Here is a 22,632-nt window from a genome sequence, read left to right as displayed (position 1 = left end):
AAAAAAACAAAAAAAAACCTGTTACAGAAAGAACCAAATATATATATTATTTTATTTTCTACAGTAGTTTGGCTACATATCATTTAAAAATTATTATAAAAACATTCAGAGGACAAAACATTTGTGTAAAAATTTCAGTATAATTACTCAACATAGAATTTTGAGCACATTAAAGATTCTGGAACACAACGATCATTTAGATAAACACATAATATTAGCGTAGGCCTTCCCAACATATACTGATGAATAGGTACCACATATACTCTAACCCCAGGGAAGCTGCGGCCAGCACATCCCTAGCCTGCACTGCTTCCAGCCATCCCCATTGGCCTGGGACAGTGAACCGCGGCCAGTGGGAGCCATGGTCGGCCAAACCTGCCGACGTGGCAGGTAAACAAACTGGCCCGGCCCACCAGGGTGCTTACCCTGGCGACCCACGTGCCAGAGGTTGCCAACTCCTGCGCTAACCATTATTATGGGTAGGGTATAAAATGCATAGATGATTACCAGGGTCTACAGCAGGAGGGATTTGTCCATGTTCCCCTTTCAACAATAATTTATATATAATAATCATGAATACCACCTACTTCTCACATTATAAAGCAAAGGCACAAATACAAGCTAATTTGAATGTCCTACTTTGGCACCCAATGAAGAAGCAGATAGCTAAGGGTACACCAGAAAATACTTTCAGGGTGGCATTAGAGTTCTTTGGAACTTGATCAAAGTAGTAAATGACCATATACACTGTTAAAGTATATTTTGTGCACCATGCAGTGTCAACAGGGAAAACCTAGACCCTTTATATGACAGTGAATCCAGTCTAATACAAAGCTGCTTTCATGTGATGATCTGCTTTACTGGGAGAAAGAGTCCTCAGTTATTCATATCGATAAAGAGATAAATACTTGATTTTCAATTCCCCATGTCACTTGCTGGGGCGAAAATTCTAGTTCTCAGTAGAAGTGGGTTTGTTTGGCAAGTAAATTACATAGCTAGAGGGTCAGCAATACTCAAGGTACTGAAATATTGATAGCTGCCAATGGATTCTAGTAGAATGTGACTGATTGCAGCTACTCACCAGCACAGACGAGTGTTGTAAATGACAGAGAAGGAGCAAAAAAAAAAAAAGATAGAAGTCAACATATTTTTTTAAAAATTAGTGATCATTGATTTCATTGCAATAAAATCTGTAATTAGAAAATATTTTCAGAAGTTATAGACATTAACGCCAACGTTTTTAAGGCATTTGTATTGGATTTTAGCTGTACGACGCCTTATAGCGTAATCGCGCACTCCAGTCTCAAGCGAGACTACCTCTGAAGGCATTTTTCAAGAGAATTTCCATTGACTTCAATGGGAGTTATGCCTGAGTAAGAACCACAGGACTGGGCCCACTGATAGGAGTCTCTGCGGTTGAATCCCTGAATCACTCTAAAACTATTTTACAAAGGGCCAAATTCTGTGCTGGCTTATTAATTAAGTGAAATTTCACTCAAATGAAATCTAGCATAAGTCAGTGCAGAACTGGATGCAGTGTATCCAGAGTTCTAGGTTTCTGCGTACAATCCATATACCGTAATTTATGGAAAAGCTGAGCTTAGAAATAGATCCTAATTTGAAGCAGCTTTTACAGCAACAAATCAAATGAAGCACACCCTTTATAAAGACTGAACTGGACGGTTCTACAGATATCATTTTAAAATAACGATTTGTACACTGCATAGACATTTAAATAATGAAGCTGATTTCACTGCATGCAAGGAATTATTTTCAGCTGAGGTATCAAAAGCTTGACATCTTTAAAATTCTATATATAGTAACAGTTAATACGCCAGGTGACTCAACAGCAATAAAATTTGTGCTTAATATCTGCACACAGAGAGAAAAATGAACCTATTGCAAATGCTATCAAATTTATTTCCAGCTACAGCCAGGAGTTAGCCAGCTATCTAAATTCCCACTCTTCCAAAAGAAACCACATGCAGTCATGACATCTTCCTGGACTTATTACGCTAGTACTCTTTACACTGTAATTTTGTTTCAGCTAATCATACAAGTGGAAACAGATGAGAAAATATCCTGTCCAAGGAATATCAGCACTTGATGGGATCAAGCAGAACGATCCAAGTCACATGGGTCATCTTAGTTGTCGTCATCATCTTCAATCTGCTCTCGCAAACCATCGCTCTGACGACTTTTTCCAGTCATTTCTAACAAGGCCTGAGCCTCAGGGTCTGTATCGAGGATGCTCTTCTTACCCTTTATCTTAAACAAAATCAAAAAGGCAATTTAAAATGTCATCACAAATGACAACAAGGTCAGGTCACCTTGAATATCCATAAGCTGTTTGTTTGGTTTTAAAGATTGTCATGATGATTTCCCAGGTGAACGTAAACAGAAAAGATTCATTAGGACATACCAACTACTTTGTGCCACTCCAGTGACACAAGTCAGCTGTAAAGTTGGCTCAGCAGGCCAGTTTACTGTTTACGGTTGCTTTGGTTTACAAACCAGTCAGAGTATACTGGTTAATCTGACCCAATATTTCAAGTACAGACATGAACTTTTAAGTGGTTCAAATACAATTTGACAGTCTTCCTAAAAGACCAGTTCTGTTTCTATTTACAGATGTGTGTGCACTGTATAGCCTCTGGGCATGTTTACATAATGTGAAAAGAAAATATCAGCTGCATAAAATAGACAATGTAACAGGCACAACTGAGGAAGATTTACTATACAGAGTTCTCAACTTGGCCTCAGGAGCAGAGAAACTTTCATGCAAGTTTATTTATGCACATCATAGGCAATAAGACCTTCCCCACTTGTTCTTATTGAAACCAAGCCTCAGAAAGATTTCCTGCACCCCTGACTAAATTATGGCTCTCTAGATTCTCTTCTCTTTAACACCCAAAATAATCCCATTGCCTCCTTGATATTTACATACTTCAAATATATAGTATGATAGAGTCATTTAATAGGATTACAACAGCACAGCCAATGTTTCATACAGACAGCTGCAGTAGTCCTGGTTTGTTCCATTTATGCCTCTCGTTCCAGTTGGCATACATACTTCATGTGTTTTACATTTCTGCAAGTATTTAGCTACCATAGCAATGGGTGCTAAAGAAATAAATAAAATGTGATTTCTCACAATATGGACAAAAAGTCAACATATTTAAAACATCATCGAAATATGTTCAATATATTCTCCCTTGTATGTTTCTACACATGTAGGTGAATTTTGCCAGCGTTTGAAACACTGTATTCACTTACCACTGTGCCTTCTGGGAGATCTCCCACTGCCCACACCTCCATGGCATCTAGCGTAAAGTTTTCATTAGCTGACAGCTGAGGACTGTTGTAGGTGGTACAGGTAGGTTTCGCTCTGCTGTGTCCCTTCCCATAGTTACTGTCTATCCAGAGCCCAAAGTAATCATGCTGTCCTCCCATGCCCTGTGAAATAAAGCATCACATTAAATGCTTATTCAACAAATATAAACCAGAAACTAGGCCAGGGCTCAGGGGTAGATTGTAAGTTGCTAGTTTTAGTATTTATGGCCAAATTTCCAAAGCTGGTAAAATGGGGCATTTCAGATAAACTTCTGTTTACATATCTACATTGAATCTTTGCGTGTGCAAACTATCTGTACAATACCCACCTTGCATGTCCTATAGGACCGTGACAATTCTGCAGATACATCAGCTGTACCTTGCTTTGGAAATGTAACCCGCTATGTAGTCTAACAGCTACTGTTTGTTTGACAACATACTCGTTTTAACAAGGCGATACCCATTTTAGCCAAGTCTTTCCCATTTAAAGCAACAAGAACAATTTGATGTGGCCTTCTTTAAAGCAAGATTTCACTGGGATGCAGTGATTACTGAAGTAACTAATGAGGCAATGCTGACACATTCTGTCTTAAAACATTTGCCTGCTTGTTTAAAATAACTGAAATCCACCATGGTGCTTATAACTGGTGCAAAAGTCCTCTCCACCTGTAAGACCCTGTGTGGGACTCAACAGAGAACTTCCAGGGAGTAGACACACAGAGACAAACTTTACAACCTTTATGCATAGTTTTTGATGGAGGTTTCTTTATGCCAGCCATGCATAAACCAGCATGAGGATGGCAGTGAGTAGAGACTAAGGATGGGTCATATGGATCTTCAATTATGCAGGTCTAGGGAATCTAACACCACACAAGTGGTGTGGACATGTGCAACCAACTCTTCCAGCCAACAGGTTGGAGTGGTCGCATCCAGATGGGTGCACACCAACACTGAACATTGTTCACAACCTGAGGATGGATTCTACTCCTTAACTCCCCAGAAACTTCACCTGCCCAAAGCCCAGTTACTTGGGTTAGAAATGCATCAAATGGATTTTACCCTAAACAATTTACTGTTTAAATATGAACATCAGCTGTAAATAATCAGATAAACTGGCATCTTTACTCTGAATGAAAATGTATTAAGGTGAGAAATCCTTGTAGTAAAAGTGCTGAGCGAATACACAAGGTGAAAACTTCCTTTAAGAACCACAGCACATGAAATATGTCAGCTTAAAAAGGCAGAAACAAATAAACAAATCACTTTCAAAGACCAGCCACGAATCTGATTTCCAAACTGTCATTTCTTAGTACTTACGAGTCCATTTGGGATAGTTTGCTGCCCGTGATTCAAATACATGTAGTGGTCATTGTATCCAGTGTATGCGTACACCATGAGAGAGGGAGAAACGGAGAACAAAAAGCATCTGTTGTCACCTATAAATCGCATCCGTGTAAAGTATCAGAGACAAAACAATGGACAAAGTGTGACTTACTTATGAATAGGACAGGAAAGCAAGATCCCAAAAAGGAACAGCAAAACAGTTCAGAACAAGTACGGGTATGTCAGCAGCACGAGTACCGATGCTTAGTCAAGACACATAGCCAAAGTTCTCCGTTATAACTGTGCAGCACTACAGACATCAATGGGATTGCATAGCTGTAAATGAGGACAGAATCTAGAGACCATGGGTATGTTTGATTACAATGTAATGACTGGGCTACCCACAAAACATGCACGGGTTCACCTACATAGTTTTTAAATCCATTCAGTTAGAGCAGTGCAAACCCCTATGTGTGGACACTCCTGGTTCTATCTACAACTGGGATGCATCAACTCAGCTTGATCGACGTAAAAAACTTTTATAGTTAAGCTTGATGCAAGTTTAATATGAAGGTGTAAGGGACTGATGCTTCACCGCCTTGCACCACTGTTGTTGTTTACACCTGTACAAGCTAGGTGTAAAATGCCATGTAAACAGCATGTAGCATATTTTTCTCTTGTACAGGTGTATTTACACACAGTACAAGACATTGGCGAATCAGGGCCTACGTTTTCCAATTCAGCAAAGTATGTGCTTAAGTTCTTTGCTGAATCAAGACCTCAGCTAGCATTTTCCCTGAGTTTAAGAAACAGAACTAAAAATATGAAACAATATCTTGGATAATGCCCTACTGAACAGTTGGCAAGGGATCCAGACTGGAAGGTTAATTAAAACGAGCAAGGTTTTAAAAACGAGTAATATGAAGTCAAATGAGTAAATATATAACTTAGGGAGTTGTATTAATAAATGAGAACGTTCAGCAGGGTAAGTTATCTATTAAATCAATGCAAACAGAGTTTCTACACTCACAAATCAATTTTCTCTGCAAAACTTCACAAGGATTTTAATCAAACCTCATTTTTCCTGTCTAATTTATCAGGTCAAGGTGTGTTTGAATCAATATCTACAAGTTAAAAAGTGTCCCCTGCAATAAGATGTCATCAGTTTCTGCAACGTGTCTGCCATAACTGTTCTCTAAGGGCAACTGCTAAAGACCTGGTGCATGAATTCTCACCAGAAAATAACAGTGATAACTGCATGAGGCAAGCTGCATTTGAAAAGAAAACAACTTAGCCATTTAAAATTCTTCAAATCCTCGCCTCTCAAATCCCAGCCATCCCAAAGGCACTGATTAAACCACATGATGAGCAATTGGCAAGGCAATATATTTTGTAAATTAACCTGCTGGAGTGAGAGAAACACAAAAATCATATTTATATGTTACCTTGTGTGTATTTTTTCTTCAGTTACTACTTCAAAAGCTAAAGTCCCCTCTGCCCAAGTTTTGTAAAGGGAAAATAAAGGGTTCAGCTAGCATGAGTGAGAGCTTTTAAATCCAAGGGAAACCCCTTGTTGCTGTATTTTAAATAGGAACATAAATATCCATCCATCTACAGAAATATCCATCTGTTAGATGTAAACATACTGAGACAAATTCTGCTGAGCTTCAGCAATGTAAATCTGGAGCCATTCCAGCGACACAGAGCGGAATTTGGCCGAGCGTGTGTGTGTATTGGTATATTTTTTCACTGTGTAGAGCAGGGGTAAGCAACCTGTGGCACAGGTGCCGAAGGCGGCACACAAGCTGATTTTCAGTGGCACTCACACTGCCCAGGTCCTGGTCACTGGTCCGGGGGCTCTGCATTTTATTTAATTTTAAATGAAGCTTCTCAAACATTTTTAAAACCTTATTTAATTTACATACAACAATAATTTAGTTATATATTATAGACTTATATAAAGAGACCTTCTAAAAACGTTAAAATGTATTACCGGCACGTGAAACCTTAAATTAGAGTGAATGAATGAAGACTCCGCACACCCCTTCTGAAAGGTTGCCAACCCCTGATGTAGAGCAACAGCCAAACAAACACAAGACCGCCATCTAGTGGACGTTTATTTTAATCTATTAAATAATGAAATCTGGTATAAATCTCTCATTAATACCAATGGCGCTCCAGTGAAGTCAGTGGGTAGAACTGAAAAGATAATTTGTTCTAGGGTATTTATTTTGTGGTCAGTAAGTCCTGCGGATTTAAAAATTGTCAATGAATAACAGATACAAACTATAAAGCAACCATCAGTGTTGAGTCTGCATTCGCAATAGGACAGAGGAACTAGCCATGTTTTTACCAACATACAGAATTATAATTTCATTTTGAAGTAAGGAAGCAAGCATTTCCTACGTTTTAGAGAAGCATGATATCTTAGCCCAGTAAAATTCCTGAGTTCAGGAAGTAGATATAGAAAGGTATTCCTGCTAAACAACATGCAATGCAACAGATACCGATGAACCACACATCAACGACCAGTATGGCTACATTCTGGTTTTGTTAGAGCATCAGCCGAGCAGGTGAAGAGACATTTTCTAAGGGAAAACAATAAACGACAGAAAGCATGGTATGATTAAACTATGTTTTGTAAGGGTTCATCTGATCATAATGGTCCCTTCTGACCTTAAAGTCTATGATTCTATCTACCGGATGTTCTCGTACCAATATCATGGGCAACTCTGTATGTGAGAAAACAGAAAATAAAGAGTGGAGAAGAACTACAGGGTCAACAAATTATTCTTCCACTGAGACAGATAAGCTTTTGAAATTAAGTCAAAAGATAGCCACATGTTAACATTTGGAAGAGGACAGATTCAACTGTCTTGCAAGAGTTCCTTTCCCTTCGCTCCCTTGATAAAAAGTCTTCATTAACACATGCCATGCAGCTACTCTAAGCCATGAGATTTTGCAGAAAAATAAAGAAATTCTTACCTTGAAATTGTGGTTTAACTTCCCATGAGTCTGATGCAAACCCACCAAAGATATATCCATCCAAGTCCTTTAAGACTAATATACAGGGACCCTGATTTATGATTTGCCCACAGAGCTGTGAAAAACTTTCTCCGTGAACCCGAGAAGAAAACAAAAGCCTCCACTTATGCTGTAGTTCCGAGGGCAGGTGGGAGTTGATGTATATGATGGAAGGGATGTCAAGAAGACTAACAAATCCTCTTCCTTTGATGCCCTTGCACTTTGGAACCAATTTGACGAGGTCGTTAGCCTGATCTGGGAGTGAATGCAGGACAAGGAGCCCTTGCCTGATGATAACATTGAGGAAAGTAGAGATCTGTGGAACCTGGAACACCCAGTTCTCAATGGTACTTTGATCACACATGGCATCCATGAGAGGAGGTCCCACGAGTTTCTTCCCATCTACATAATGAATGCATTAACACAAGATAACTTGTACATTTCTCACAAGGGATCTGCAAAGATGCTTATCGCATTCAAGTATATAGTTACTTGCCTTCTAATTTTTTACAGTGGAAACACTTATTCGCATTTGTTCATTATTCAAACAAATATTAAACTGCATATGGAAGGAGCTAATACTGTCTGCAAGATTAAGTGAATGTATGCATTGGAAAGGGGCAGAACTCTTGGTAATTTGGGACATCCTCTAGCTGTGCTGGAAAGATGGTTGAAAAATATGACGCCTCAGTTATAACATATCAGATGGCTTCTACAAGATCATGGAATCACAGAATATCAGGGTTGGAAGGGACCTCAGGAGGTCATCTAGTCCAACCCCCTGCTCAAAGCAGGACTGTAGTGGGGCGGACTGCCCCACTCCCTGGGATGATAGGCTGTGGCAGGCCAGGGAGCCTGCGCAGCCTGGGAGCCAATCAGAAAAGGGCTTACGGGGAGCCAATCAGGGACCAGATTGGAGGGAGCCAATCAGGGCCAGGCTCACCCATATATAAAGGCTGCTCAGGAAGGGAGCAGTCAGTCTGTCCCAGGCCTTTGACAGGGGAAGGTCAGTCTCCAAGGGGGAGAATAGCACCGCGGACATGGCGGTGCTGGGCAGGCTCAGGGAGGCTAGAAGGCTCTAGCCCATAGCTGCCAGGCTGCAGGCCCTGAAGGGAAGGGCCTAGCGGGTGCAAGGGGCCGTAGGGGAAGCAGCCCAGGGGAACAGACAGAGGAGGGGAAAGAAAGAGGACAGCGAGGCTGATGCCAGAGGGTCCCTGGGTCGGGACCCAGAGTAGAGGGCCCCTGGGCTGGGACCCCCCCCCTTCCTCCTTGCAGTACACCCAGCCATTAGCCGTAGGGAGCGGCCATTATAGACTATGCCCGATCCCTGACAAGAGGGATTAGACTTTGGGGTGTGTGGTTGCATATGGTGGCTGGAATGTTGAACTGCTGATCCACTGATCCCTGGAAGGGGGTCCAAATGGACTAAGGGACACTGCTGGAGGGCAGTGGCCTCGAAGAGGACGCCGCCGAGCAGGGAGCAACGCGGGTCCAGCGACAGCAGAGGGCAGAACAATGGATGGGACACCACCGGGGGGGCCACTCCACTGGAATTGAGCTAATTCCCGAAATCACCAGCAGGAGGCGCCGCGGGTGGTGAGTCCCAACCCGTTTACAAGGACCAATCCCCAGACAGATTTTTGCCCCAGATCCCTAAATGGCCCCCTCAAGGATTGAACTCACAACCCTGGGTTTATCAGGCCAATGCTCAAGCCAGGTCTAATACCATGGCATAGCAAAGCATGGTCTCGTTCATCCAGCATAAGCAAAGACAGCCATAAATGGATATAAATGCACAAAACATCAATCAACTGTAAGCCATGTAATTCTACAACGCTGATGAGACCTAATGAGATAAAACACGTAGCCATAAATCTGCATGACTACAAATTAGATTGAACTGGGAATTCAAACTCAAACGGATCCCAAATTCTGTCAGGAAGTGTAGGTGGGTAATTAAAATCTCCAGATCTGAGTTCAACCCTCTTGTTTTGGTTCTTAATCTGAATTTCGAACTCCAGGTCAGAGAGAGTAAATATCTTGCAAAAACGGCTGACTCTGCAATATTTGCACCATTTTGGCATACATTATTTCAGTAGTTTCACTGCTTACCTTCAAGTTTCAGTTCTGATAACAGCTGAGAAGCCAGAGTTTTTACTCCACTGGTAGGATCTTGAGTCATCTCCAGATTCCAGCCCTTCAGCAGATTCCTGGATCTCAGTACATGGACTACAGAGGTGATCAGATCCTCTGTGAACTTAAAGGGCATAATGCTGCCATTACAACCTTCTTCTTTCCATATTTAAAAGAAAATTTGTCAAGAACACCACAGAGCACCCCACAAGGGTATTAATCGGTGCTTATCACAGTGGTCTGGGCGATATGGACGTCGTTGCCATAAGTAAATGTTATGAATAACACCTGTCCCGTATAGTTAAATTTCATAAATAATCATAGTTTGCATTTGTTAAGCACCCTTCCCCCAATGATCTCAAGTATAAACCTTAATTCTCAAACATCCTTCCACGGTATAGTAACTATTAAACAACTTTTACACATGGGTAAACTGAGAAGAAACAGAGGGTCAGATAGTGTAAATTACACTATCTGGCCTATATTGGGGGTGAAGTGGAGCTATACTGCCCCCAGAGGGACTTGGGAGCGCTCGGGCTGCATCATCCCATTTGTTTGTGCAGCTTGTTCTCCTCCCTCTGGGTTCCTCTACACCCGCTTTGGGTGTGTGAACCCTGAGTGTGCCTCAAGGGAGCAGTCTATATGCTCCTCCCCGTGCAGCCACTGACTCTTGAGACTGATTCACAGGGGGCTTACGTAAGTCCATCCCCACAGCACTACTGCCAGATTATTTCCCCAAGGTCAGGGGGAGCCAGTGGCTGAGCTAGGAAAAGCCCTGGAGTCCTGAATCTCAGCCCGGGGCTCTGACCACTACCTCCCCAAAACACTTAAGAAAACCAAAATACACACAAATGATTTTTTTTTTCCCTTTACCTCTTGGATTTGTTTTCCCTTCACAGGCCCTTCGATACTAGATATCATTCTCATTATTATGCTACTCTTCTCCTCTACGTTGCCTTTTAAAAGGGCTGACATAAAAACTATGAACTGCTCCTTAACAATCTGTTCACTTGAGCCAGGTGACTTCCCAGTCAGGTCAACACTTTTCATTCCATTGTATAGCCTAAAGGTCATTTGCTCTGGTAATGCTTCCTGGATGTGGGCCTGTCAGAGAAAAAAGAGTTAAGGACAGATTTTTAACTGGGAAGAACAAGACATCTATAGGCAGCTAAAACAGTCCAGCTGATCTGTGCTTAGGTGTACTGGTTAGGAACTGAATATCCCACTATCTAATATATATATTAGAGTGAAACCTTCACAGAAGATCACTTCTCAAAGAGGCAGTCTCCATCTTCATCAACTACTTTATAGTATCCCTCAGGCTTCCAGCAGAATTTTGTAAGACCTTTAGTTACTTAGAAATTAATAGGCCATTGTTCAAAACAAACAAAAGGAAGTATTTCTTCGCACAACACACAGTCAACCCGTGGAACTTGTTGCCAGGGGATGTTGTGAAGGCCAAAGGTATAGCAGTGCTAAAAAAAGAATGAAGTAAGTTCATGGAGGATAGGTCCATCAATTGCTATTTAGCCAAGATGGTCAGGGATACAACCCCATGCTCTGGGAGTTCCTAAACCTCCAACTGCCAGAAGCTGGGACTGGAAGATGGGCTGGATCGCTCAAAAATGCCCTGTTTTGTTCATTCTCTCTGAAGCATCTGGCACAGGCCACTCTCAGAGACAGGATACTGGTCTGGATGGACCACTGGTCTGACCCAGTATGGCCATTCTTATGTAAAGGCCAGGGTCATTTTATTGTAACTATCTTAAACTAGAACTTGTAAAAAGTTAAAAACATGCAAGTGAAGGATTTCCATAAGAAAACACCGTTTCAAAGACCTGTGGTTCAGTTAGTGAAACCAAAGTTTTGAATGTATTATGCCAGTCTAAGTTGCGTCTTTTTGGAAATATAGCTCACAAATGCATTTACAGAAATAAGTAAGTGAAATTTCCCCTGTCTAATTTTGCCTTAAACTAAATGCAGACAAGATAATTAACTCTGAAAAGTAACTAAGATGCATGTATAGTAACTATCTTTAGAAGGATTTTTACTCTGCACAGCATATTAAATTCAGTCATTGGGCCAAATCTAGTTCACCTTACTCATGTAAAGAGTCCAACTGATGCTGTACAACAGAAATCAAAGGGACTGATCAGGAGAGTAAGATGAGCAAGAATTGGATTACTGTCTAATTTCTATAGAGCTTCATAGAATATATCATAGACATAATATTCAAGGAGATCTCTGGCTCTTGACTTGAGAAGCTTTCACAGTATATAAACTAACTAAAGTGTACAAAATATATACATACACTAGAACAGAATGTGATTACATAGCATAATACAAAGGTGAGCAAACTATGGCCCGCGGGCTGGGGACCTTTTTATCCAGCCGTTGAGCTCTGGCCAGGGGAGTGGGAACAGGGGCTTGCCACGCTCCATCTGGGGGAGTGGGGCCACGGGCTTGCCGCGCTCTCTCTGGGGGAGTGGGGCCGGGGGCTTGCCATGCTCTGCCTAGCGCTCCCAGCCCCGACCTCAGTGATGAGCAGTTCACTTTGAGCATCATCTTCTGGGAAGATTCTTCTGGCACGCAAAACGCCACATTGCACAGGTATGACTTCACCACCCCTATGCAGCAGTGTGCCAAATCCCCTCCTGGTTTCCTATGGCCCCACCCTCGAGAGCCTCGAGTGGAAGGTAACCGCCCAGGGGCCGCAGCTGCTCCCATCTTAACTCGGGGGGCCTCCGCATGTGGCACAGCTGCCTTGGTGTCACACTTCCAGCAGGGCCCCTAGGAGTCCCTGGTACCGCCCTGTGGAGCCCCCCCATGCACCACACCTCATGAGTCCTCTCACCACACCGCGGTAACATCCCTTACTACATACAAACGTTTAATGAATGCAACAGTGTAAACAGAACTCAAAGTACAACAGTAAGAACATTTTTGGGGGAAGGCTGGGGCATAAAGTTACAGGTGAGTTTACACCTGCCTCTTTTCGTTCACATGGGTTTTGGGATAGTGTGCCATGGCTCAAAATTGTCAGGGGCACTGACCCCCGACAAATCCAGGCTAGCGAGAGGGCCCAGTTTTTTCACAGTGCATGCCATCTTGTAAAACAGCAGTTTGAAATAAGGGCAGCAGTTAGGATTTTCTTTTCCCTTTCAAAAATGAGTGCTGCAAAAAAAAAAAAAGGAAAGTGGACAGTGAGTGTTGGGTTTTCAACAAAGAATGGAACGCAAAATATTTTTTCACAAACGTGAACTCGAAGGCTGTATGCCTGATTTGTCAGGAAAGCATCGTGGTGTTCAAGGAGTACAATTTGAATCACCATTTTTCTACTAAACATCCTAATTATGTCAGCAATTTAACAACTGAAGAAAGGGCAAAAAAAGCTGAAAAACTCACCACAAACTTAAAAATTGAGCAAAATACTTATGTGCGACAAGCTGCAGTTCAGGAAGCCACTACAAAGGCAAGTTATGTTCCGGCATTTAAAATCACTAAACAAAATAAGCCTTTTGCTGAAGGGGAGTTTTTGAAAGAATGCATGGTTGGTGTTGCTGGCATGCTGTGACCAGAATACCAAAATACATTTGAGAACATTAGTTTGCCACAAAGAACTGTTACTCGCCGTGAAGAAGTAGCTGATGAACATTTGGCTTCTGAGTAGAACAAAAAAGCACAGGGCTTTACATTGTTTCCGTCAGCTCTCAATGACAGCACTAACAGCAAGGACACAGCAGTTACTGAATTTTGTCAGAGGAATTGACAACAAATTTGAAATCACAGAGGAATCTTTATCAATGGAATCAATGAAACACTCAGCTAAGGATTTATATGAGAGGTGTCTGGTGCCTTGAACATCTGAAGCTCCCCTGGAGTAAACTGGCAAACATAACCACAGATGGATTACCAAATGTAACTGGGAAAAATGTAGGACTTTTCAAAAGAATTCAGGACAAAGTAAAAGAGTAAGACCCTGATAAAGACGTGATTTTTCTGCATTGTATTATATACATCTGCAAAAATGTTCTGGACATTGATTGTGTTGTTCACACAGCAGTGAAAAATAGTGAACTACATAAGAGCGAGGGGACTTAATCATCAGCAATTCATTTCCCTTCTTGAAGACACTGACGTCCAACACCCTGACTTACTTTATCATACAAATGTCCGCTTGCTCAGCCCTGGAAAGGTATTGCAGCAAGTGTGGGAGCTCAGAGATGAAATTTGCACTTTTCTAGAGATGCAGAGGAAAGAAAATTTCCCTGAATTAAAGAATTCAAACTGGGTGTGCGACCTTGCTTTTGGTGTGACTATCTTGACACATCTAAATGAACTCAGTGTAAACTTGCAAGAAAAGAATGTGTTTGTACACAAATTGTATTCTAGCGTGACAGCTTTCAAAGCCAAGTTAGTCTTGTTTTCAAAACAAATTAAGGACAAAGTGTTCGCTTACTTTCCAACAGTGAAATACTTGGAAGTGTCACCAAAACAGAGAGAAAAGTACAGCAAAATTTTGAGTGACTTGCCCAGAGAATTTTCTCATTGATTCTCTGATTTGAGAAGATAGAGAAGACAGCTGGTGTCATGCCCACTGTCATTTGACCACAAGAAAGCCCCACAAGAATTACAATTGAAGCTTATTGATCTCCAGTGCAATTCCACCTTGAAGGAAAAGTACAATTCAGAAAAACTGGATGAGTTTTATGCCTCCTTGAGAGAAACAAAGTTCCCAAATATCCGCAAGGTGGCACAGAAAATCCTTGTTTTGTTGAACAAACATTTTGTTTGTGTGTGAACAAACATTTTTCCCTGCCGAATTACAATAAATCTCGCTACAGATCCCATTTAACTGACCAGCATCTCAGCTCAGTATTGCAGAGTTCCGCAACGAGAATGACACCGGACTTTGATGCCATTGTAAAAAAAGGTGACTAGCTGCACTGTTCACATTATTCAAAGAGGGCATGGAAAGGGGTTAAGTTTGGTTTAATTATTGTAATACATTGTTATGATGGCATATTTATAAAAAATAAGGTTTTATTTTTATTTCCACTAAAATGTATCTTTATTCAATAGAGTTTATTTGAATATCTCGGAATTGTTAATTTCGTGAGCGTTCATGGCCTGCTATACAACTTCCATACCCAGATGCGGCCCTCAGGCCAAAAAGTTTGCCCTCCACTGGCATAACACCTAAGGGAGAGTATGTAAAGCACTTCACATAATATGTTCAATACCTTCAGCCTAATTCATCTCTAATTTCCACTGGTGTAAAAGCAGTCAGAGATGAGAATCAGGTCCCTTCAGTGCAGTGCCCCTTCTAGTAGTCCCAGTGAAATAAATGTCCACACTCCTGTGGACATCTATGGAAGCTGGACCACACGCTATATGTACAGCAAAGCCAATATGTAGGGCTCAGTCCCACTCCCACTGATCTCAGTGGCAGAACTCCCATTGATTTCAGCCGCAGCAGAACTGGAACCCACAGCCTTAGGGCAGGTTTACACTGCTGCTTAAGTCCATCTAACGTATGTCGCTCAGGGGTGTGAAAAAGAGACACACAACCCTACCCCCTAGAGTGACACAAGTTACAGCAACTCAAGCGCTGTCCACTCCGGCACTATACTGACAGGAGAACGCTCTCCTGTCAGCACAGAGCATCTTCACCAGATGTGCTACAGTGGTGCAGCTGCACTGGTGCGCCAGTGTAGAGCTTCTAGGTTAGACCTGCCCTTAGACATTATAATATATTATATCAAAAGAGGGACTGACACCTAGGGTACTGGTATGTAAAGAGGTTTTCTAAAAGTGCCATAGGATCCTGAAGTGAGACAAGTAGCAGGAACTTATGCCATGTCTACACTGTGGATGCTAGAGTGCACAGCTGCAGGATGCCACTATCGGGTGTAATGTAAATGCGTCCTATATTGATGGAAGGGGCTTTTCCGTTGATGTAGGTAATCCACTTCCCCAAGCAGTGGTAGCTAGTTCAACAGAAGAATTTTTCCATTGACCTAGCTGTGTCTACACCAGGAGTTGGGGGGCTTAATTACACCACTCAGGAGTGTAAATTTTTCGCAGACTTGGGTGATGTATCTAGATTGATGTAAATTTAGGCATTTGACTGCTGTCACACTAAAGTTGTCAAATGCTACAAAAATATTTTTCCCCCTTTTACTTGATTAGAAAATTAATGCAAAGTTAATCACAGAGTGTAATATATGTTAATTTACATGGTTTAATCACGCAAAATTAAATGTTCTCACTTCAGTACAAGGGTGAAGATTAGTGGCTGTGAGAGCAGTCAAGAAAGACATAACCAAACATGAATCTAATTATGTTACAACTTGCCAAGAAATTCTGTAAATTACAACACACCCATAAATTCTGGATAAGAGAAATATTCTCTCCATTGGTTGGCTTCTGCAAAGCATATTCATATTGCTGCTAAGATACATCAGAATCAGATCAGTTGTTTTCAGTTGGGTGCAACTGAAGAGATATTGAGTACAAATAAACCTCAGTTATTAATAATCTTGAACTGTAAGAAAAAAAATTAAATATATCCTTCCCCCTCAAAAAGAAATATTTAACATGCAATTAAAATGAAACAACACCTAAAATTAACTACCCATTAATCTCTTTTTTCTCTAGAAAAATATTCAATAAATTACATTACAGATATATTAAGCATGATAGGTTTTCTTGCCTTTAACATTGCCAGGGTCACAGCTTTTCTGGGAGCTTTTCCAATCTTTACTTCTCCTGATCCATCCAACCCAGATAAGGTATCAAATACTCCATCGATATCTGTCTTTTCCTCAGGAAAGAACCTTGAAAGGTGGTTCTCATAGCAACCGCTTTCCACATTTCCCATCTTTTAAAAAAAGTGATGGAATCCTATGAGGAAGATGAAAGGAAAAAAGAAGGATAAAAGCACGGGAAAAACAAGTAATTTTTTTGAGGGGGAAATACCTCAACACTGAATAGAAAAAAATCCTCACATATACAATAACTCCCCACTTAACGTCCTCTCGCTTAACATTGTTTTGATCTCATGTCTCTGCTCAATTACAGACCATGCTCCATTTAAAGTTGTGCAAAGCTTCGCTATAACGTTGTTTGGCTGCCTGCTTTGTCCACAGCTGGCAGCCCCCCAATCAGCTGCTGTACCCCCACCCCACCCCACACACACACAGCGCCTCCCGCCTGCCGGCAGACACCGCGGATCAGCACCTTCCCTCTTCTCCTACTCGCGGCAGGGAGGAGTGAGAACTTGGTGCGAAGGCTCTCCCTCACTTCCCTGCCTCCTGAATGCCGCAAATCAGCTGACTGCCATGGGCAGGAGGCAGGGGAGGGAGGGAGGAGCCTATGCGCTGAGCCCTTGCTTCTCCCCCCTCCCTCCTGAATACTGCAAACCAGCTGATTGCCACAGGCAGGAGGGAGGGGGGAAGAGCGAGGATGCATTGTGTGGACTAAAGGGAGAGGAGGGGAAGAAGAGACAGGTTAAGGGTGGGGGCTTGGAGGAAGGGGTGGAGTGGGTAGGGTGGGGGTTTGGAGGAAAGGGTGGAGTGGGTGGGCCGAGAGTTGAACCCCCGCCCCTGGTGCTTGCAGAGTAGAGAAGCTGCTGCTGTGCAACGTGCTTCTCCTAGCCTACAGCACCTTCAGCCTCCTTGCCTGCCTCATTGTCTCCAGTGCCAGTGGGCTGTGCCTGTGTGGGGTAAGGCAGGGGCACCTCCTAACTATAGTACTGCACTCTATGGCAAAAAAAAAATAATTCCCTGGAACGTAACCCTCCCATTTACATTCATTCTTATGGGAAAATTGGATTCACTTAACATCGTTTCACTTAAAGTCACATTTTTCAGGAACATAACTACAGCATTAAGTGAAAAGTTACTGTATGTGCAAGTTTTGTGAAGGGGGGAAATAATCAAATTAGTCATAAAATATCGCCGTTAGGACTCTGTGAAAACAGGGATTGAACACACTTGAAGAAAAATGTGAACATTAAATAGGATTTAAAAAAAACAACATGTAGTGTAAGTGTAAGAGCCCACCCTTTCTACCAATACAAACATCATTTGCGGCTTATCAAATGGAAAAAATAATATGATTTAATGATTAAATTAGCTTCAACAGAGTTAATGTAAAACTGTCAGTTGGAATACATCAGTAAATGCCAGTGAACAAGTTGGTTATGGAATCTTTATGATGGATTATGTTATTTCTTTCTGATGGGTTTATGGACTGAAGACAACTCTGCCAGTAGAACATGACAGGAAAAAACACATCGGTCATAGGTAGGGTCTCAGTGAAGAACAGCTGCTAATTTCTTTTTCTATAGACTGACTTCATAAGTCATTCAAACAGCAGCCAAGGAAAATGACATGACAAAGCACTCGTAGATAAGGGCTCAAGAATCTGGTTCGTATGGTGCTGGTAACTTATGAGAGATAGTACCCAACCCACAGGATTATTATGTTAAACTACAACACCCCAATGCTAACATGAGTTTCCATACTATGTAGATAGGTAATCTGCTTAACACTATCCTGAGTAGTAGACACTTCCTCTGCAAAGGAGGAAGGGAATGGTGCCTTAATGTCTAATTTTGAACAAGACAGTTATTAAGGACTCTCAGCAAATGAACAGGCCTAGCCCTGGGAGCACAAAGGGACAGCTGCAACCCACATGAAACTAGTTCTCTCCAGAGCTCAAGAGGAAAATTTCCAAAAGCACAACAGCCATTTCAAAACTCAAAGGCTGAGAACTTTGAAAGGGCGGAACAAAAGGAACAGGACCTACTTTTGGAAAAGCCACCTTTCCTATACCTCCATTCTATTTCTGCGTTGAGCATAGTTCAGCTAGGACCCTCAATAGGGCTCCGCATATTTTAGGAAAAGATTTGCTAACTTCCATTTAGTTTTGAAAAAGGTATTAGTGATGAATAAATCTACTTTAGTGGCTACCAATAAACCTTCTTCATCCACGCTGATTTAGACACTTTTTTCAAAGTTTGCAAACCCTTCTTGGCTTCTCTAGAACCAAAACCCCCTCTCCTAGATGCCACCACCACCACCTTTTTACCCTTCTTACTGGACAACTCTACAGTCTAAGAAGTCATCTATCTACAACGCAGTGGAATCAACAAACTACCAAAGCTTTACCTGCACATTTGCCCCTCCCCAAGTTACCTTTCCATACAAACACACAAAGCTAAATATCAACAACTTCTAGCAGACAAGCCACAGGGAAATAGTAAAGGAAGGAAATTCAGCATGAAATGATTTCCCGGGCCTAATTTCTAGCGCTGCTGAATTAATTCTGATGTGGTGTTAGCTAGCTATTTGAGGCAAAGTTGAAAACAGGCTGTGACGAGATCCCCAAGGTGCAGCCTGAGACTGTGCCCCCTTCTCTCTCTCCAGCCTGGGCTGTGTCTCATAATGCCTTGCTAGTGACCAGCACCAAACCCCTCCAGGTGCTGTTATCACTCATCACAACCGGATGTGGAGACTCAACACCCAGCTAGTTTGCGTGAATGCTCCCAGAGCCACTCATGAATAACACAGAGAAAGGCACCAGAGCCAAATCTCCCCAGCTCCCAACACTGTACCTCAGGAATATATCGTCTTGCACTGCTCGAGACGAGCAACGCAGATTTATTAATTGGTTCACCACTTCATCAATGGAAAGTGGACATACACCAACCTTTGCAAAACCAGAGCAAATTTGCCACACACTTCATACAAACTCACTGGTAAAGATAAACAATAAAACAAATTTATTGACTACAAAAGAGAGATTTTAAGTAAAATTAAGTGATAGGCAAAAAGTCAGAGTTAGTTACCAAAAGAAATAAAATATAAGCATACAGTCTAAACTCTCAACCCTATTAGACTGGGCAACATCTAGATTAAGCAGTTTTCTCACCCCACTGGATATTGCAGTTCATAGTATACAGATTTCACCCTTGAAATCTGAGCCAGTCCCCTCAGTTAGAGTCTTCAGAGTGTCCTTGTTGCTTGCAATGGAGGTCGGTGAAGGAGAAAGGCCAAGCATGGGCCCCCTGTGTTCGGTTTTTATCCTCAGTTCAGGTGCTTGGAAAACACAAGTCCAGGCACGTCTGGGTGGGCATTGCTGAGTCCCCAGGCAAGGTTGAGCAATTGTCCTGGTGTGGACTCATGCAGATGAGTCATTGCATTGTAGCTCCCTTGCTGTACAACGGTTGTTGATGGGTTGTTTGACACCCAGCCCCTGTGTTGGTTACTTTTCCTGCTGTTGCCTCTGGGGAGGTAATATCTGGCTGATTCCCCATCTTACAGCATGTTTTAGTGACAACCATATAACATACTTCTCATAACTTCATATACATTAACGATATACATATATGTAGGGTTATCAGATAGAAACCTGTGAAAAAACAGGATAGGTGGTGGGGAGTAATATGCGCCTATATAAGAAAAAGTCCCAAAAAACGAGACTGTCCCTTAAAAATGGGACATCTGGTCACCCCAAATATATGGATAGAGAAATGAGTTTCAGCAGATCATAACCTTTCCCCGATACATATAAAGCATATAAAATAAGGTAACATCACGATTATATAAAATGAGGAATATGAGGATTCCAGGACACTCCCCCGAGGTACAGAATATCACAAACGCACACTAGAAAACAAATCCTGGTCTCACTCCCTCCATGGCTGCAGCAGAACTGATGAAGGTCTACTTTATGGAGAGCAGAAGAGAGGTAGGACCACATACGGGGTTTTGTATTGCCCATATACTGCAGAACTGTGTTCTGGATGGGCTCCCTGTACTCCAGAGTGCAAGGGTTCATGTGGGAGGGGTAAAGAGACTCATATCCATAATGACAGATATCAGAGTAGCAGCCGTATTAGTCTGTATCTGCAAAAAGAACAGGAGTACTTGTGGCACCTTAGAGACTAAAAAATTTATTTCAGCATGAGCTTTCATGAGCTACAGCTCACTTCTTCAGGTGCAGAAGTGAGCTGTAGCTCACGAAAGCTCATGCTGAAATAAATTTGTTAGTCTCTAAGGTGCCACAAATACTCCTGTTCACATCCATAAGAAGATGCTGGGTGAACAGGGGTGGGATGGATTGGAGATGGGCTGCTGCCCTGTGCGCTGGGGCAGTTCAGCATGCACCCACGCAAACTCAAGGCTTTTCAGAAAATCCAACAAACCACAGGCTAGCAGCTGTTGGGACAAGGATCCTTAACTAAGCAGATCCACTAGCCACTCCTGCCTGGGCTACTGAGCCTGGAGGAGGATTCCCTGCCCAGCCCCCTCATCCCCTGCAGATCTCCGTGTGCACAGCCTGGTCACTCAAATTCTGAGCAAGGGCTGAGATTCAGCCCTATGGAAGCACTCAAGAGTTTCAAACAGATTTACTGTCCTGTCCTAACAGCTGCTGGGCAGGAGCTTCCTGAAAAGTCTCACACTGAGGCCACCCCTGGGTGCAGGCTACACGACCCCAGCCAAGAGAACACCCGCCACTGCCCAGCCAGCACCTCCAATGGACATGAGCAGGCTTGGAAGAACCAGAAACGTTGATTTCACCAGGCAAACAGCCAATAAACATTTCCGTGGATGATGATCAAAACTAACAGACGGGCAAAGCCATCTGCTTTGAGAGCACTGCTTGAGAACTTATTAGAGTTTGATGTAAGGATATTTATTTTATGTAGTCTGGCGCTGACAATGTGTGTTTTAATGGTTCAAAAGCTTTGACTCTGTGACTCTCAGTACCTGCTGTCATTAACGAGTTCCGGCCTGTGCGTCCCCTCGCCCCCATCTCACAACCGTGAACACTTGAAATTGATACAAATTAAAAAAATGCTTAGAAATAAGCATCATTGTTATAACAAAAATGGACAGTTTGTTTTGCCAGGCTCAAAGACAGATGTTCGGCCAGGCCTAAAGTGGCACCTCGGGGCCCCAGGCCAGTAATCCCTGGGCTCTAGCAACAGGAGCACTCACCACTCCCCATTCGTGCCATGAGCTCTCCCCTAGGGGTATTGCTAAGGGGGCCACCAATGCAGCCAGAGGCTAGAATCTAGGGCCCCCGTTATGAATATTAATGTGACAATCTCATTCATATTGATAATTAGCCCTGGTTAGACACCCGCCAACTAATTAATATGCACAGCCGGCCTGTGAATATACGCGACCCACCCCTCGTTAATAGGCGCACCCTCTGCACAGGCGCACGATATGCAGATTAGCTCCTGATCCGCATTAACGAACAGCAGATGTCATTAACGGTTACTAATAGTTACGGGAGGGCCCCTCATTCATAATATTACCCCGTCTCAATGAATATTCATGAGCACGCCCCCTCATTAATATTCACAAATCCCTTTGTCCCCGATTCTCCTCCCCTCACCTGGCCGCGGCTGCGCTCCCCGGCGTCTCTCCGCAGCGGCCGCCTGACTCCCGGTCCCGAGCGGCAGCGAATGACGTCCCCGCCCCTCAGCCTAGACGGGCCCCCTGCCGGGGCGGCAGCGAGCCGTGAGGGGCGGGCCCGAGGCCTGACGGATGGGTCGCTCCGCTAATAGGAGGGAGGCTCCGGGTAGGGTCCCAGTATCTGTGGGAGGGGCTCTGCCGCGATCATGTGAGTGGGCCGGGTCTGAGGCGTGACGTCAGGCTGGAGGGCGGGGTCTCTGCTGCAGGGTTTCTCCAAAGATGGCCGCCTTGGCCACGCCCCTTTACGTCATCGCTAAGGCCGACTTGAGGTGAGGGAGTAGGGTTCTGTGCCTACGAGAGGGAGAGGGAGAGGGAGGGCCCC

The 22,632-nt window shown here is 42.9% G+C and overlaps 1 protein-coding gene across 2 annotated transcripts; it reads right to left on the bottom strand.

The window, feature by feature from the left end:
• Positions 1–21: 21 nt before the first annotated feature.
• On the bottom strand, positions 22–22,378 carry MEAK7 (MTOR associated protein, eak-7 homolog). 2 transcript variants are annotated; one of them, XM_050923272.1, is made up of 8 exons: positions 22,231–22,378; positions 16,529–16,719; positions 10,687–10,917; positions 9,793–9,937; positions 7,642–8,082; positions 4,651–4,769; positions 3,277–3,456; positions 22–2,268 (listed from the first exon to the last, which is right to left on the bottom strand). In XM_050923272.1, exons 2-8 carry the CDS (start codon positions 16,694–16,696, stop codon positions 2,146–2,148), a joined length of 1,407 nt encoding a protein of 468 aa, XP_050779229.1. In that variant the 5' UTR covers positions 16,697–16,719; positions 22,231–22,378; the 3' UTR covers positions 22–2,145. The 2 variants fall into 2 exon arrangements, with proteins under 2 accessions (XP_050779229.1, XP_050779228.1); XM_050923271.1 differs by lacking the exons at positions 16,529–16,719; positions 22,231–22,378 and adding an exon at positions 13,971–14,055.
• Positions 22,379–22,632: the final 254 nt, after the last annotated feature.

This window comes from Gopherus flavomarginatus, chromosome 14 (assembly GCF_025201925.1).
Source record: "Gopherus flavomarginatus isolate rGopFla2 chromosome 14, rGopFla2.mat.asm, whole genome shotgun sequence".
Lineage (NCBI taxonomy): Eukaryota > Metazoa > Chordata > Testudines > Testudinidae > Gopherus > Gopherus flavomarginatus.
The sequence above is the reverse complement of the archived record's forward strand: the minus strand, read 5'-3'. Positions and strand labels throughout refer to the sequence as shown.